Below are 17,094 nucleotides of genomic sequence, written 5' to 3' on the forward strand. Positions count from 1 at the left end.
TCCCCCTCAGACACACAGACACAAACACATACGCAGGAGAAGGACTTTACCACCCATTACCCTGGTTTGATGCTGCTGGTCTCTGCCCCTTTCTCAGGAGCCAGCATCAGCTGCCTTGTTTTATATTTATTTATTTTTTGTTGTTGTTTGAACTCTCCACGCTTCTTCAGAGCTCTGTCCTTACGACACCATCTGTGTTTCTTCTTGATTTTCATGTAGTTAATTTGTTAGCCTTCTCTTTTTGTCTTCTGAGTTTCGAGTCATAGAAAGGTCTTTCTCATGCCAAAGTTATAAATGTTTTCTTAGATGTTGTCATCTAGTGCTTTCATGGTTCTGTTTTTCTTAGCTAAATATTTGATCTATTTAGAGTTTATCTTGGCTTATAATACAATGTTTGAATTCAGCTCTCTTTTTTAAGATGGCTATCCAGTTGTACCCTATCATTTATTAAGTAACTGCTAGTAATTCGGTGCCCATTGATTTCAGATGCCACCTTTATCATATACTATGTCTTATTTATTTATCTTTATGTAAATAAAATGACTTTCTTTAGAATAAAGTCTTAGTTTTCTTAGAAAAAATATACATAATATAAAATGTATCATTTAAACCATTGTAAAATGTGAAGTTTGGTGGCCATAAGTACATTTACATTGTTTGCAACTACTTCTACCATCCTGCTGTAGGAATTTTCATCTTTCTGCCATATGGCTTTAAATAAAACACACCATTAATTTTATGACACACCATCCATTGGTAAGGTGTACCCTGATTTCAGAGATGTGGGAAAGCATATGTCTTAGAATTACTGGAATGTAGTTTTAAATCCCCAAATGTATTTGGTATATTTCTGAATGTTCTATTCTGTTCCATTAGTTTGTCTTTTCATGTGCCAATGCTGCACTATTTTAATTATTGAAGATTTATAATACCCTTTATTATACAGCACAGTAGTCTTAGTTTCTCCTCACTGATAGTTGCTTTTTTCTGAAGATTTTTTTTCCAGTTTTCTTTGTCTGCCTGTCCAGATAAATGAAACAGCTTCCTCTTGACTCTTAAAGGTCTTTTCCTCCCTCTTTCGGCCTCTATTCCACTTAAATTATAAAAACTTGCACATAGAAGATCTTATTGGGGCTGATGAGCTGAAAGTCTAGGATTATTGTACCTTCTCTGAAAGTTTGTGTATCGTCTTGACTTTGTTCTCCTGGATTTTTACTTCAGCTTCGCTATCATAGGTGCTGTCTGCTCCTGACCTATGTTGTGCCTATAAAAGTTCTGGGAATCATTTACTTCTTTTGTATTTTGTACATAGATTGTCAGCCTTTTTTTCAGTGAAGTTAGCAGTGGCCCTAGAAGAAGGGGACATCTGTAATGTTTGCAACGGCATCAGGGCTTAATATGGTTCACTAATGCATTTACCCTCAGTAGAACTTTGTTGCTCTGCCAGGTTTTCCTATTAAATTTTTAGCATTTTTAATATTGTATTACTAAAAGCTTATCTTTATTTCATTTATAGATCATCAACTTGTTTTTTTTTTTTTCTGAAGAATCCATTAAAAGAGCCAGTAAATCTTGTGGAAAATGGCCTTCAGTGATCTTACATCGAGGACCGTGCGTTTTTATGATAATTTTATCAAAGATGCTGGTGAGTAATCAAATTTCCCAATCAAGTCTTATCCTTCCTTTTTATGTCAGATTCTTGGCTCATACTCGTAATCCCAGCAGCTCAGGAAGCTGAGGCAGGAGGATTGCAAGTTCAAAGCCAGCCTCAGCAACTTAGTGAGACCCTAAGCAACTTATGAGACCCTGTCTCAAAATAAAAAATGAAAAGGAAAGGCTAGAGGTGTGGCTCAATGGTTAAGTGCCCCTTGGGTTCCATCACCGGTAACCCACTGCCCCCCAGTAAAAGAGATTCTCATATTGATAGGATTTCAACAGAATGAGAGACTTTGCAATTTCTTATTAGTAGTCAACCAAGAGTAAGTGAGGAAGTGTCAATGGTTTCATTACAGATATATATAGAGATGGAGCTACACAGATATTCATTACAGTGTTTATAAGAGTGAAAATATCCTAAATATATTCAGTGAAAGGAATTGGCTAATAAATGATAGAACATTCCAACTTAGTAGCCATTGAAAGTAGTTTTAGAGGGACAGTGTTCTTTGGCTTGATTCTGTCCTCTGATTCTCAGAGAAGTTGCAGTTATTGCCAATAGCAGCACTGTACATGGTGATTCATGAATGGAAGAGCCGCAGCCCTGAGATGGATATCAGAGCATGAGGCATTTGCTTGGAACACCCCTAAGTGTCTCTAGGGTGTCTGCCTTCTCCCCTTGCTGATTAAAAAAAAAAAAAATCAAGGGTTGGGGTTGTGGCTCAGTGGCATAGCACTTGCCTAACATGTGTGAGGCACTGGGTTCAATTTTAGCGCATATAAATAAATTAAAAAAAAATAAAAGTCCATCAACAACTAAAAAAAAAAATTGATGTTTTAGAAGAACATTTAATGTCATACCAAGAAGTTTAAAACATGTTAACTGAAAGCATGGTACAAGGTACCACATGTATCTTTTTAGTAAGGTAAATAGTTATTTCTGGGGTGGAATTATGGGTTATTTTCTTTTATTTTTGGGTGCTGGGAATTAAACCCCAGGATCTTGCACATAGCCTGTGCTCTGTATACCATTGTGCTATACACATAGCCTGATTTTTATTTACTTATCTATGTGTTTTTAAAATTTTTTTAGTTGTAGATGGACTCAATATCTTTGTTTTATTTATTTTTATGTGGTGCTGAGGATCGAACCTAGTGCCTCACGCATGCATGGCAAACCACGCTCAACCACTGAGCTACAACCCCAGCCTATGTCTGTGTTTTTTTAAACTACAACAGTACATGTTGTTTTTTATAACTATTAACCAGTGCTTTAAATTAGAATAAAGGAAAATTTTTAAATAGGCAAGTAATCAGAGCATATTAGTGATTACATGAATCTTATATATAATTGAAGCGAATGTCTCATGTTAGAGTAGAAATTGAGACCCAGTGATATGACCTGTATAAGGTCATGTTTAGTTGATTGTAGAAAAGACTAGGGCTGGAGTTGTAGCTCAGTGGCAGAGTGCTTGCCTAGCATGTGTGAGGCACTGGGTTCGATTCTCAGCACTGCATATAAATAAATTAAAATCCATTGACAACTAAACAGTATTTAAAAAGAAAAAGAGAAGACTAGAACCTGTGTTTTCTTTTTTGATTAGTATTCTGGTATATAACATCTATTTCTGAGTGACAGTTGCACATACTTACCACCAGAATCACTTTAAGAACCACTTGGTTTTTCTTATCAACCAGAAATCACATGTCCACCATTCAGGAGGGAAAAAAGTGCCACCTCTTAGCATCTAACACAGTTAAATTATATCTCAGTTTGCAATGATTTTAGCAAAGATATACTGTTTCATGGTTGACATCTTTCTTAGTAGACTGCTAAAGACCAATTTTCTTTCACTAAAGTAGATCCCAACAACTTTGCCCCCAAAGAATGCCAAGGATCTTTTTAGTATCCCATAAGTAAGTTCTTCTCTAGTAGGGGATAGAGAATGACTGTTTCCTTTTTTTCCTGAGTTTTTCAACTTACACAGTGACACAGAAAACTTATAGATTCTTGACAGGTCAGCTTTCTCTGAAGGTTTATAATTTCTCATAAACTCAATATTTAACTTAAATGCTAAAATTTTAGTTGTTTTTGAGGTAGAGATATACATTGATAACTGAACTCTCACTATTCATACTTGGAAAACCAAGTGAATTTGGGTACAATTTTTGAATTGGTATATTTGGAAGAGCAGATTTCTTATGATCCAAATCTTGCTTTCACTGTTTCAAACGCAGGAACCCAAGAGGTTCAGATAATCAATATTTTAACTCAGAAGCTAAATAGACTATTCCAAAAGCAAGAACTCAAGAGATTCAGATAATCAATATCCTCACTCAAGAGCCAAATTTGGACTTACATGATGGTGAATATTTATATGGTACTAGAAGTACAAAATGTTTTAGTATGAGCTATTTCAGAATTCTACTTCCATCTTTATCTGTGGATTCACTTTTCGCTTTTTATTAGTAATATTTCTATTGAAAAGCTGAGCCTTTTAGATAAGACAGTGGACTGATAAGGAGCTGGAGGTGCTTAAACATGGAGAGTAGGGAGGATCCTAGAAACAGCAATGCAAACAGAGCAGGGAAGATGAGAGGAGAGAGAGGCCAGGAGACCAAAGAGAAAGCCACTGCCTGAAGTTATGCTAATATGAAGTCTTGGGAAGAGGACAGAGGGCATGGGATGTGGAATGAGGAATGTGGAAGACCTAAATCAAGGTTCTTTGCTACTGTGGACCAACTAGGTAATCTTGAATAAATTGTTGTCATCTATGGGTCTCAGTTGCTTTATGAGTTAAACAAAGATGAGAATAATACCTACCAGCTACTTGATAATATGCAGAAATTACTTTGTTGTTTGGGAGGTACCCCAACACAAATAGTGGTAACAATTGTTACAGATAACAGAGGATTGCATTTAATTTCTAATATAGCATATCACTTTTAAAATTATTTTTGTTTATTTTTTTCTATCATGTCTTAAAAGGTTTTATGTTGAGATATACAACTTTATGAAAACCCTGTCAGGAATAACAGGAGAGTTTTTTTCTTCTTCTTAGTGTGATATTGATCTCTGAGAGGCATTAGGAATCATTTCTGGGCCTTTTAGCCCAGTTTTACTGTGCTTACCCCAGGAAGGTCTGAATCCATGATCAAGGGCCAAGAATTTCAAGTATATTCTTGGCATTGGCCCTAATCCTGAGTAGCCTTGGGAAAACTTACAGCTATTCATTGGTTTTCTGATTGCTGGAGAAGTGGTAGTCATGCCTGATTATTTCATGTGGAAAATTCCACAGCACAAAAATTTAAGGTGGCTTAATTAATATTTAAGCTACAAGAGGATTTTACAATGATTATTAGATTGTTGTTTGGGAGGTACCCTAGATATAGAAGTGAGAAAGGTTTTGATGATTAAAAAGCAGCTTTCTTTGTATTTGCATAGTAGGAATGGCTTTTCAGACTTAGTTGGCTTTTTTTTTTTTTTTTTGCAAAAGATGTAGTACAAGTAAGATTGCTTTAGAAAGTACTTGAGGTACATGTTTGCTTTTCCTTCCAGCTTCTTTATTTTATTGGTGCTTGGAATCTTTAAGGGGTACTCTTTGATCTAGTACATGCTACTTAAGAAGAGAACACTGTCTTATTAGATGATGGAAAAGCTCATTAATATTCTATAAATTCAGCATTGTGCTTTCTCCATTCCCTCCCCTCTCCTCTCTCCTCTCTCTCTCCCTCTCTCCCTTCCTCCCTCTTTCTCTGGAACTCTTAGAAAAGGATTATTAAGCTAGTGGCAAATCAGAACTTTGGTAGTCTCTGGGGTATAGGTGGTCAGATGGACTGTCTTCCCATCCTCTGCTTTGGCTCTATTCATGATACTTAAACCAACTCCAATGCCAAATAGAGATACATGAAACCTTCCCTCCCTCATTAGCCTTTGTCTCTGGGGAAACCAGAGAGCACTCACCCCTGAACCTGATGCAATTTGTGGGATCATAGATTGAGTCAGAAGTAACTTTAAATGTTATTGCATAGTGGCTTCCAAAACCCCCCTATCAAGTCATCCATGCCTGACCTGTAGGTACCTATCTCATGGGGAGAGTTCTACTAACCTCTCTGGGAAGTAGACTCCCTTTTTGAAAAGGTGTGTAACTATTGCTAAAAGTCAAGGTAGGAAAATTGAACTAGAGTCAGAGTTATGTACATCTTTAAATTTTATTTTCTCTATGAGGGAGAGCTAATTTAAGCAAGAGAATAATCTAACAGAGCTTTACTTGTAGAAAGTGAATTTAGCAATTGTACAGAAGATGACTATCACAGATTCAATTGAGGCAGGGAATGTACATAAAGACTGCCCAGCACCTAGTGAGGAATGCTGCAACACTGAGTTTAGGGGACTTTGTCACCCACCAGATCCCTGGTTCTTAACTCTGACAGTCATCATGATCATCTCAACAAACTTAAGAAATTATTATATATTGACAAATTATAATTGTAATGGGGTACAAAGTGATATTGTGGTAGGTGGATACATTGTGGAATGATTGGACTGGGGTAATTAGCACAGTTTGAAGTGATTGCACTTCAAAGTCTGATCTTTTTTGGTGGTGAGAACATTTGAAAATTATTCTGGCTGGGCATGGTGGTGCACATCTGTAATCTTAGCAACAAGGGAGGCTGAGGCAGGAGAATTGCAAGTTCAAAGCCAGCCTCAGGAACTTAGGGAGGCCCTAAGCAACTTAGTGAGACTGTGTCTCAAAATAAAAAATAAAAAAGGGATAGGAATGTGGTTCAGTGGTTAAGTGCCCCTGAGTTAAATTCCTGATACCAGAAAAAAAATTACTGTTAACCTTCTTAAAATACGTAATGCACTAATATTAACTATAGTTACTGTGCTATGCAGCAAATTAAAAAAAAAATTCTTCCTGTTTGAAAGTTTGAACCCTTTGACCAATATCTCCCCCTTTCCATTTTCCCTCCAGTCTCTAGTAACTACCTTTCTACTCCATTTCTTTCTTTTTTAAATATTTTTTTAAATATACATGGACACAATATCTTTATTTTGTTTATTTATTTTTATGTGGTGTTGAGGATCGAACTCAGGGTCTCACATGTGCAAGGCGAGCGCTCTACTGCTGAGCCACAACCCCAGCCCTTTCCACTCTGTTTCTATGAGTTCTAGGGTTTTAGATTTCACAAAGAAGTGAAATCATATGGTATCTATCTTTCTGTGTCTGACTTCTTTCACCAAGCATAAAATGTCTTCCTAGACTACCCATGTGGTTGCAAATGACAGGCTTTTCTTTCTTTTTAAGGTTAAATAATATTTTTGTGTTAAATTACATTTTCTTTATCTGCTCATCTGTTGATGGACATCTGAGTTTATTCTGTATCTTGACTATTGCAAATAATACTGCAGCAAACCTAAGAATACAGATAGATCTTCAACATACATACTAATTTAATTTTCTTTGGACATATACCCAGAAATTGGATTGGCAGGCCATATGGTATATCTATTTTTAATTTTTTTTGAGGAACCTCTGTATATTTTTCCATAAGGACTGTACTATTTTACTTCCCCATCCTGAGCATACAAAGGTTCCCTGTTCTTGACACCCTGGTAAGAAATCGCTGTCTTTAGCCTTTCTGATAGTAACCATTCCCATCGGTGTGAGGTGATATTATTTTGATTTACAGTTCCCTGATGTGATGTTGAGCATTATTTTCATATATCTGTTGGCCATTTTGTTTGTCTTTTTTGAAAAATGTCTATTCAAGTCCTTTGCCCATTATTTTTTAATGGCAGATTTTTAAAAATTCAGACACCTGGTCCTCATGTTCTAGGACTCTGAATCAGTTGGACCAGGATTTATATATTATATAGTCATCTGACACTTAAATGCTCCGGAAGTGATTCTGCTGTGCTGACAGAATTGAGCTATGCTGTAATAACAATAGCAAGTTTACTGAGAACTTGACTTCTTTGCATAAAATTTATTCAATTCTTCATGAAATATGTATTACTTTATGCCAATGCATAGATTTTTTAAAAAGTTAGTATATAGAAGTCAGGTTCATTGCCCAAGGTCACATAGCAGGCCATGGAGAGAGCCAGGGTCATAACACAGACCCAATGGCACTAGAGTTCTGCTAAAATAGGGTTTTTAAAGCTGGGTATTTTATGTTATTATTTGAAAACAGCATCCAATTAAATTAACCAGATTTTTCCATGATAATTTTTTATCCTTAGAACTTGAAAGTCACATACAAGATTTTAAGACAAGTTGTGTGCTGAAAATGTTAAATTACAGGAATTCTGCTTCCTGAGTCAGCCCAGCAAGCTTTTCCTGGCGTATTTTCTTTTTTACTATTGTCAGAGGAAGAACAGAAAGATGATGTCATTTGATTCCCCCCTTTGCTGAGTCAGTGAAAGAATAAAATGAAATACATCTCTAATTAAGGAGTTCTTTTGCTGACACTTAAAAAGTAACCTAGTTTTTAACCATACATGGGATGCGTTGAAACATGTTAAGAGAAACATTTGGAATTGTTTATAAAGAAAAGGAAAAAAATGAAAAAAATCATTCGTACTCTTCATCATTCAAGGTGGTGATTTTAACATCTTTCCAGAGGTCTTGTTTTGGTACTGCTTTAATTAGTCTTTATTTTATTTGGAATAAAAGCTAGACATAGTATTATGATTTATGAGGTTCACATATTTAAGGTTTGTGTTACACACTGACAGAAGAAAGCCATCAAAGATTGACCAGTTTTAATTCTCTCCACTGGCCACAGTTCTGTATAGCTTTTATTTACTGAGACTTCTCTAGTAACATATAAGTCCATAGCCAGAGTTTATTATGGCCATCTTAATTGCACATGGCAACCAGAAGTACTAGGAAACTTCTATTTTTATAAGGAAGGAAAACTAATAGAATCAATGAAAATTTTAGTGACATATACACGAATAGCTGATGGTACTTTTTCCTCTCAGATTTAAAACTATGACAAACCATAACATAGGAAAAAACTTTAAAATTTTGGAACTTCATAATTTTGAGAGTGTGTGTCAGCAAACTTGTGTTGAATTTCTATTCTGTGCATGATGCTTTGCTAAAATCATTCTTTCTAAGAGCATCAATGACCTAGTGGCACTTTTCAGTCCACATTTTTTCTTTCTCTGCCTCATTTAATACTCTCCAAAAATTCACTCTTGCATTAGCTTTAGGAGATCTCACTTTTGTGGTGTACTTTCTACCTCTCTAGCCATTGCTTCTCAGTCTTCTTCTAAGTCGTCTTTTTCTACCTCTCCTCCTGTGAATGTCAAGACCTTAGAATTCTGACTTTAGCCTGTCTCAGTGCTCTTATTGTTCATCATTTATGTGGCAGTAACCCCCAAGCCTTTATTTCTGACTCAGATCTCATTCTTAATTCCAGATTTATATATCCAATTACTTATGGAAATCTCCATACAAATGTTTTACAGGCACCTTTAATATAAAGTGTTCTGACCTGACCATTCTGACTTCTTATTCTCTGTTCTCAGTGTAATGATGTTCTAGAGTTTTATCCAAACTCTAAAAATTTGAATATTTTATTAGCTTCTATCTATGTTTCATTCCCTGTATTTAACCAATTAAAAAATTTTACATTTTCTTCTCAAAGTAGGCTCCTATTTATCTTCACTTATTACTACCTAATCTTCACTGGCTCAACAAACAAACAACAAATAGATGTATAAATTCTACTTCCCAAACTGTGTTGCACAGAGCATTAGTTCAATACAATGTTAAATGGTATTCTATTAAAAAACAGGGTCTCATAGCCAATTAAGTTTAGAGAATACTACATACCACTGTTCCACCTTGTCCATTCACAGTGAACACAGACACTAAACTCCTGCAGCAAGCAGCCTGTTTGACTCAGCATTTCAGTAGTCTCCCCACTTTTATGGAGAGTCCTTAGATATCTTACATCCATTACATAGTTAAGGGCATGTTTTTTTAGGATATGAAGTAAAGAGCAAACTCCATTTGCTCTTTATTTTTCCTATCAACTAATTTTCCTATCCTAGATTTCCTATCAACATTTGTTGACTAGTCTCTGCCTCCTCTGTTTTGGGGGCTTCTTTAATCATCAATTAATTTCCTAAGTATCATAGGGTCTATTTCAGAGCTAAATGTTGACTCTTTGGCTTTATTTATTTAGACACAGGGACATCTGTCAGTATTTTTGAGGGAGGCCCACTTGAATGAAGATAAATCATCTTACTAGCTACATGTACAGCCAACTCTCAAAAGTTAGCTTTCCAGCACTAAAAGTGAGTCCCAGTGAGTCATCAATCACAGAGCTCTACTGAAGAAATCTGGGGTGGGAAGTCAAACTTTCAGGGGTAACTCAAAGTTTGTCAGTAATTGGCCTCATCATTAGCAATGTAAATAAGCAAGGCCTGCATTTACCCACTTTTCTTTTCTGGCTCATCCAAGTACTCAAATTCCAAGTCTTGTCAATTTTGAGTCAGATATAACTAGAAACTTATCTATACTTATTTTCATTCATATACTCTGGCTTCAAGAGGCCATTCAGTAAAATTCCACTTGAATCACACTTCAAATTATAGAGCTAATCACATTTCATCTTGAGTTGAAGTTTTTAATCAATCCAACTTTGCCAGCCTGAAACTCGCAAGGACTGGGTGAATTTCTCTTTACATGATTGCAAGGCCAGGACACACATACTCACACACACACACACACACAAAGTATCATGTTGGTTAGCCCAAATTTTGGACATGCAGAGCTCACACTTTAGGTACTTAGATGATGCTAAGGTCCCTTTCAACTCTATGATTCTATGATTCAGAATATATGGAAATATGCCAGTTTTCTTAGGGAAAGAAGAAAGTTAAGAAGCCAGCAAACACAAACATTTTTAAGTATAAAAGAATGTCTGGATGAACAACTTTTGAATATTAACAGTGGTTATAGATGGATGATGGACCATTATGGGGTAACCTTTCCTCCAGATCTACTTTAACCCTGTGCTAGGCCCTTGGAGGAAGACTAGTAGGACTATATCTTGGGCTTACACCCTTGTGCACTGGTTTCTGATTGGGTTCAGTCAATGGAGAACCTCAGGAGACCAGAGAGAGGGAAGGTGGGCTTCAGGTGTCTATTCCTTTGGCCATTTACTTGCAGAATTGTCTTGGGCAGGCCAGATCCTGCCCAACTGATGGTCATAGCTCGTCAGTCTGTTCAGGCTACTTTGTTGTCTGTCACCAACAACAAAAATTTATTTCTCACAGCTCTGAAAGCTAGAAGTCCAAGATCAGGTTGCCAGCATGGTAGGGTTCTGGTGAGAACTTCCTTCCAGGTTGCTGTCTTCTTGCACTATATCCTTACATGGTACAACGAGGGCAAGAGAAATCCCTGGTCCCTTTTATAATGGCACTAACTCATTCATGAGGATTCCATCCTCCTAAAAGCCCATCAGCCTCCCATTGGGGGTTAAGGTTTCAACATATGGACTTTGGGAGGTCACAGACTTTCATTCTATAACACAGTTCCTCCCCAGAAGAGTTGCTCCACATGAGTCCTTCTGAGGTCTGCTTACTACTTGAGATCCAAGGGTGGTAACATCCTCACTGTTTCTAGGCCAGGGGTGTTCCACCATCTCTGATGATCTCCCAGTACCTTTCCTAAAGTTACTGGTGACCACTGCCCAAAGCTACACTGTCAGCATTGCAATCTAGGTGCTTACCTCAGGAAGTGTTGTTTGCTGTCCGTATCTCTTAGCTAAGCAAGTGTGCACTTACATATTATTTTTCTCTTAGATCCAAGAGTTGAAGATTGGCTCCTCATGTCCTCGCCTCTGCCACAAACCATCATCCTGGGACTCTATGTCTATTTTGTCACTTCTCTGGGACCAAAGCTCATGGAGAATCGAAAACCCTTTGAACTCAAGAAAGTGATGATAACGTACAATTTTTCCATAGTACTCTTTTCTTTGTATATGTGTTATGAGGCAAGTGTCTTCGGTATTCCCTGTTTTTTTTTTTTTCCAGTATTCCTAATGGAAGAATTTTGCCTGGGTCTTTCTGTTTATGTCATTTTTTAAAAAATAGGTCAACCCTTAATAATTAAGGAATTCAGAAACTGCACTCATTATAGCAGGTATTTGATAAAAAATGGTTAGGTCTGCATCAAATAACAAACTCTTTAGAGGATCTCAGGGTACTCCACTTCTCAGGTAGTGAGAAGAATTAATTCCTAATCCAGGGATTACACGCAGTTAGCCTTAGTAGAAGATTGAACAAGTTCATAAATGTTAGCTTTGGAGAAACTTATGCCTAGAGAAATTATGTAACTTACTCAAAGTAGTCACATAGCTGGTGAGTGGAAAACTAATATTTGAATGCAGGTCCATCTGATATCAGAGTTCATCCTGTTCCGAAATGAGTTGTCACCATCATGGTGAAAACTCTTGGTTTCTGTGTGCTCTGATGAGCTGTACAACAGTGGACTATTTGGGTTTGGTTGAACTTTGAGGGGAAAGAGAATACAGAACCATAAAAAGCAGTAGGAAGTCTATTCCTGAATTGTTCTTAAGGGAGATGGGAATCTTCCAGGACCAAAAGCATATTCATGGATGTTCTCTTTTCCTTCTGCTCTTAAAAAGTATCTCAGCCACCCTCACAGATCTGCTTCTCTGGGATTCTTTGCTTCTTCTCCTACTCCAGTGCTTCCTTGCCCTCTTTTTTACTTTCTCTCCAGCATAGCTTGTGCTTAGTCATAATTGGGATTCATATGAATCCCCCAGGACTTCAGTGGCCTCTCTGTACAACAAAGTCTCACCATGAGCATCCTTTCCACCCTCTTCTTGCTGCAAATCCTGATCAGGTCACTTTTCATGCTCCAGCTTTGTTTTTCATGGGCCTTCACTAAGTCTGGACTCACTCTGCTACTTTCTATTTCCTTTACTTTTTTTTCTAAATTAACTCACTCTACTGTCCCCTCTAGAGTATGAGCATTGGACTGGGAGAGAGTAGTAGGGATGGGAAACAGAAAATACATGCTGTTAGCATGTTCTCAGAGATAGGACATAGTAGTAGCATGTTACAGTAGTGATAAGAATAAATTTGGAAGCTAGGAGACCAAGGACTATTTAGTTCTGGTTTTGCTAATATTTGAATGCAGGTCTGTCTGATATCAGAGTTCATCCTGTTCTAAAATGAGTTGTCACCATCATGGTGGAAACTCTTGGTTTCTTTGTACTCTGATTCAACATGATTTTGAGGAAGTTACTAAATCTTGCTAAGCCTCTGTCCTTTTATTTTATAAAACCAGAATGGAATCAAACTGTCTTTCAGATCCCAGAATGCTCTGATATTCTTAGGTTCTCTGTCTGATTGTGTCATTGATTGTGATGTCCCCCAAATGTATTTCGCAGACTGGAAAGGAAACCAGTTATAATCAGGCAGTTTGGGTTCCCATTTTATCAATTATAACATAAAAGAAGGTTTGAAAACATCTAAATTTGAGAGTTTCTATCTGCATTCACCATAAATACTTGAGTTACTTGAATAACACTTGAATAAACCAAGTTTCAGGGCTTATTACCTGCCAAATATAAATTATTTCTTCTTATTGCTAGCCTCAAACATAAACATATATAGCAAAAACTTCATGGGTTGTTGGAATGAGCCTAACATCAGGAAAACATTATGTTCCACTCTCGGTTTAAACAGACTTTCAGCAGCCAAACCACATGCCATCTGCTGATGGCACATTTGAACACATGGCTATTGTGTGCAGCATGGTTTCATTTGGTGTAAACACCTCCACTAGAGATATTTGGCCAGATATGAACAAAAGGAAAGAGAAACTCATCAGGCTAAAGGAACTCAGATGCCTTTGAGTGATTGTTCAAATGTGCTAGATACTTGGCATCTGTCAGACCCTAATAAAGACAGACCAGGTCAGACCCCACTATAGGCCAAGTCATACGCTTCTTCTATTCAACACAGCACTTGTTTGTGTTAGGATAAGGTGGAGAATTAGTCACCTCAGTTTACGAAAACGGCTCTGGGCTTAGAGTTTTACTTACATCTGTCAAAATGAGTCTGAATATAAGAGGACATGAGAACATTCACTAGAGCAGGATTTTGTAAAACAGAATTAGCCATTTGTCACATTCCCTTGTTCCTTTGAGAAGATCTATTGACCTGCTTTTGTGAGACATTTTTTCTGATCCATGAAATGTGTATCTTGTACTTTTGTGAGCCTTAATTTCAGTATTTCATAATTTGTCAGGTTAACAATGTATTATATTGTCCTGTAAATCAAACTAGGAGCTTGTATCAGAAAGGGAAGCTGTATTTTTATTTTTTTATTATTATTTTTAAAATATCTTTATTCTGTTTATTTATTTTTATGTGGTGCTAAGGATCGAACCCAGTGCCTCACAGATGTGAGGCAAGCACTCTGCCACTGAGCCACAACCCCAGCCCAGGCAGCTGTATTTTTAAATACCATCATTAAAGTTGTTATCTTTTGTTCCTTTTTTTTTTTTTTTTTGCACCAGTAAAATGTCATTTTGATAAAGACTAATAGGTGTTTGCTTTTGAATTTGATTTATTGTGAAGTTGTAATTTTAGCTTTATCAGTGACAAAAATAGAAATTTAAAAATGTGTTTCAGTGGCAGAACATGATATAACCATAAAACTGAGGAGGAGGACAGTGCAAGGAAGATGTTGGCACTTGTGAGAAGAAGTTAGAGAAGAGAATCATATTGTCCTATCCCAAATTAAACAAACCACTTAATATATGCATTAATTTAAAAATAAGGTCCCTGGCTTTTCATTTTCAGATACTGTTTTTAAAAGAAGATCTTCCCACCATCAGCCTGAAAGAATGTCAATATAATCTTTGATTTACAATTCAGACTTAGCAACAATAGGCTTATTCTTCTCAACACCAGTGGAAAGTCACTTTGTGGGCGTGTTGGAATTAAAGCCTTCCAGATTGTACTCCTATTGTTAACAAGAGCATTCTCCTCTCTCATCTTATGAACCCATATCACAACTAGTATGTGAGTCTTGGGTCTGGTCCATCTTGATTTTTTAAATTTATTTTTCCATATTTTTTATTGGTGCTTTATAGTTGTACATAATGGGTGGAATTTGTTGTTGCATATTTGTATATATATGCAATATAATTTGGCCAATATCATTTGCCAGTATTTCCCCTTGCCCTCCCCTGTCCCTAACCAGGTCCCTTTCCTCTACTATACTGTTCTTCCTTCATGGCCCATCTTGATTTGAAATGAGGAAAGAATAAGAGAGCCATGGTCCACCACTTCACATCACACCCTTCACCCAGGGACAGGAAAAACTCAGTTGCTTCAGTCACTTTATCAGTACATCAATGAACTTTAATTTGCCCATTTAATTATTGACTAATAGGGGAGAGTTGAAAAGACTGATTGAGAGCCAGGTATTCCCTTTAAAAGTAAACAGATGCATAGACTTACAAATATAGATGAGCATAAGATAAATTACCTCTCAGTAGCTGCTGTTTAAGCAGAACCCTCCCAGGGATTTTTCTTCACTATATTAGAATAACCATCCCAAGAAATGGAAAATTTTGTCAGAATACAGTTTATAAAGATAATATATGAATCTAAGGTTTTGAAAATTCTCAATGTCAAGCTTCTCTGTCAAGCGTGTTTGTAGATTGTCATTGTTGAAACCGCCTTCTCTCCTGCACTGACTGCTTACTCAGCTGATAAACTAATGGAGACACAATCAAAACTACCTTTGTTGTAGCTGTTGAGCAAACACTTCCTTCTTTGATATGCATGTGCTTTCTTGCAGTTTGTGATGTCTGGCTGGGGTACAGGTTATTCATTTCAATGTGAAATTGTTGACTATTCACGGTCACCCACAGCTTTAAGGGTAAGTTTTTTTAAGGGTAAGTTTCTCTTTAGAAAAACTTGTAATTCCAAATTGAAAACTTGTAATTCCAAATTAAAACCTTTTGGACTCTATTTGCAATATATAGAGTGAACTCAGAATGACTAAATAATTCCCATTATCAGATTGTATATGTTGGGGGGAAGAAAACTAAAAATTACAGGAAATAATCAGTGTGCTGTTTAATGTAAAATGAAAATAAGTGCTTTTTCTATGAATTTCTCTAATTTAAAAATAAATTTATATCAGGTTCCTCAGAAAAATGCGAAAATAATTACTGTAAGGTCTATAAATTCCACTTCTGTATATATACCTAAAGGAATTGGGGGAACTCAAAGAGATATTTGAATACTCTCTATTACAGCAGCATTATTCATTAGAGCCAAAAGGTGGAAGCAACCAAGTGTCTATGGAGGGATGAGTGGAGAAACAAAATGTGGTAGACAGGGGACAGGGAGGGATATTATTCCGCCTTTTAAAGAAAAGAAATTCTTACTCATGCTAAAACATGACTGAGTCTTGAGGATATTATGCTAACCGAAATTATCCAGTCACAAAAGGGTAAATATTGCATGATTATATGAGGTACCTAAAGTAGTCACCTCGTCACAGAAGATAGAATGATGGCTGGACTGGAGGGAAGGGAGGAAATGGGAAATTATTTTTGAATGAGTCCAGAATTTCAATCTTAGGAAATAAAGAATTCTATGGATGGATGGTCATGATAGTTGCACAACAGTGGGAATATAACTCCACTGAATTGCATGCCCAAAATGGTTAAGGTGATAAATTTTGTTGCGTCTATTTTATAAAAAAAATTAATAAACTTTTGTCCATGCTAAAAATATAATAAAATGAGCTCATAACTGTGTGTATTTTTGCAGATGGCACACACCTGCTGGCTTTATTACTTCTCCAAATTTATTGAGCTGTTAGACACTGTGAGTATGTGGTCACCACATTTGGTAAATATTTGATGTTTCAATGAAAGTAATAAAGTGCTCTAGTTCAGTTGTCTAATAACTTGGGCTATTTCTCCTCAGGTAGACCTACTCTTATCTCTTTTACCTTTTATTATCAGTAGCTTACTAGAATCAGCAGGATAAGCTTTTTTTCCAATATTTCACAAACTCCCAAAGGTATTTAACACCTGATTAAGTTAAGCATTTAATTCTCACTTATTCTCCAAAAACTATACATCTTTATGTAGATGGCAGTGTGGTTTTATGAAGAAAGTTCATGAAGCAAAGAACAGAGCCCTTTAGTTTTTTCTACCAAAGCAATGTTCATCCATACTCCTTCAAGAGGATAAGTGCTTCAAATTTCCTAAGATTACACTTGGATGTGAGGTTACCACCGGGGTAGGAGGAATTGGGGGAACACCAGGACTTCTCGAACTGTCTTTTTGAACTGTGTGCTTTTGGCCCTAGGTCTTCCTATGAGATCCTGGTGAGGATCAACTCTG

The 17,094-nt window shown here is 36.6% G+C and overlaps 1 protein-coding gene across 2 annotated transcripts in view; it reads left to right on the forward strand.

Annotated features, from left to right (window-relative positions):
* Elovl7 (ELOVL fatty acid elongase 7) overlaps positions 1 to 17,094 on the forward strand; it is a 69,238-nt gene that overhangs the window by 39,895 nt on the left and 12,249 nt on the right. The window contains exons 2-5 of one of the 2 annotated variants that reach the window (XM_076856121.2): positions 1,517 to 1,645; positions 11,489 to 11,679; positions 15,531 to 15,611; positions 16,514 to 16,570. In XM_076856121.2, coding sequence (XP_076712236.2) covers positions 1,582 to 1,645; positions 11,489 to 11,679; positions 15,531 to 15,611; positions 16,514 to 16,570 — 393 coding nt within the window. In that variant the 5' untranslated portion in view covers positions 1,517 to 1,581. The remainder of the gene's footprint in view (positions 1 to 1,516; positions 1,646 to 11,488; positions 11,680 to 15,530; positions 15,612 to 16,513; positions 16,571 to 17,094) is intronic. The other variant, XM_076856122.2, reaches the window with a different exon arrangement.

Source organism: Callospermophilus lateralis, chromosome 5, assembly GCF_048772815.1.
Source record: "Callospermophilus lateralis isolate mCalLat2 chromosome 5, mCalLat2.hap1, whole genome shotgun sequence".
NCBI lineage: Eukaryota > Metazoa > Chordata > Mammalia > Rodentia > Sciuridae > Callospermophilus > Callospermophilus lateralis.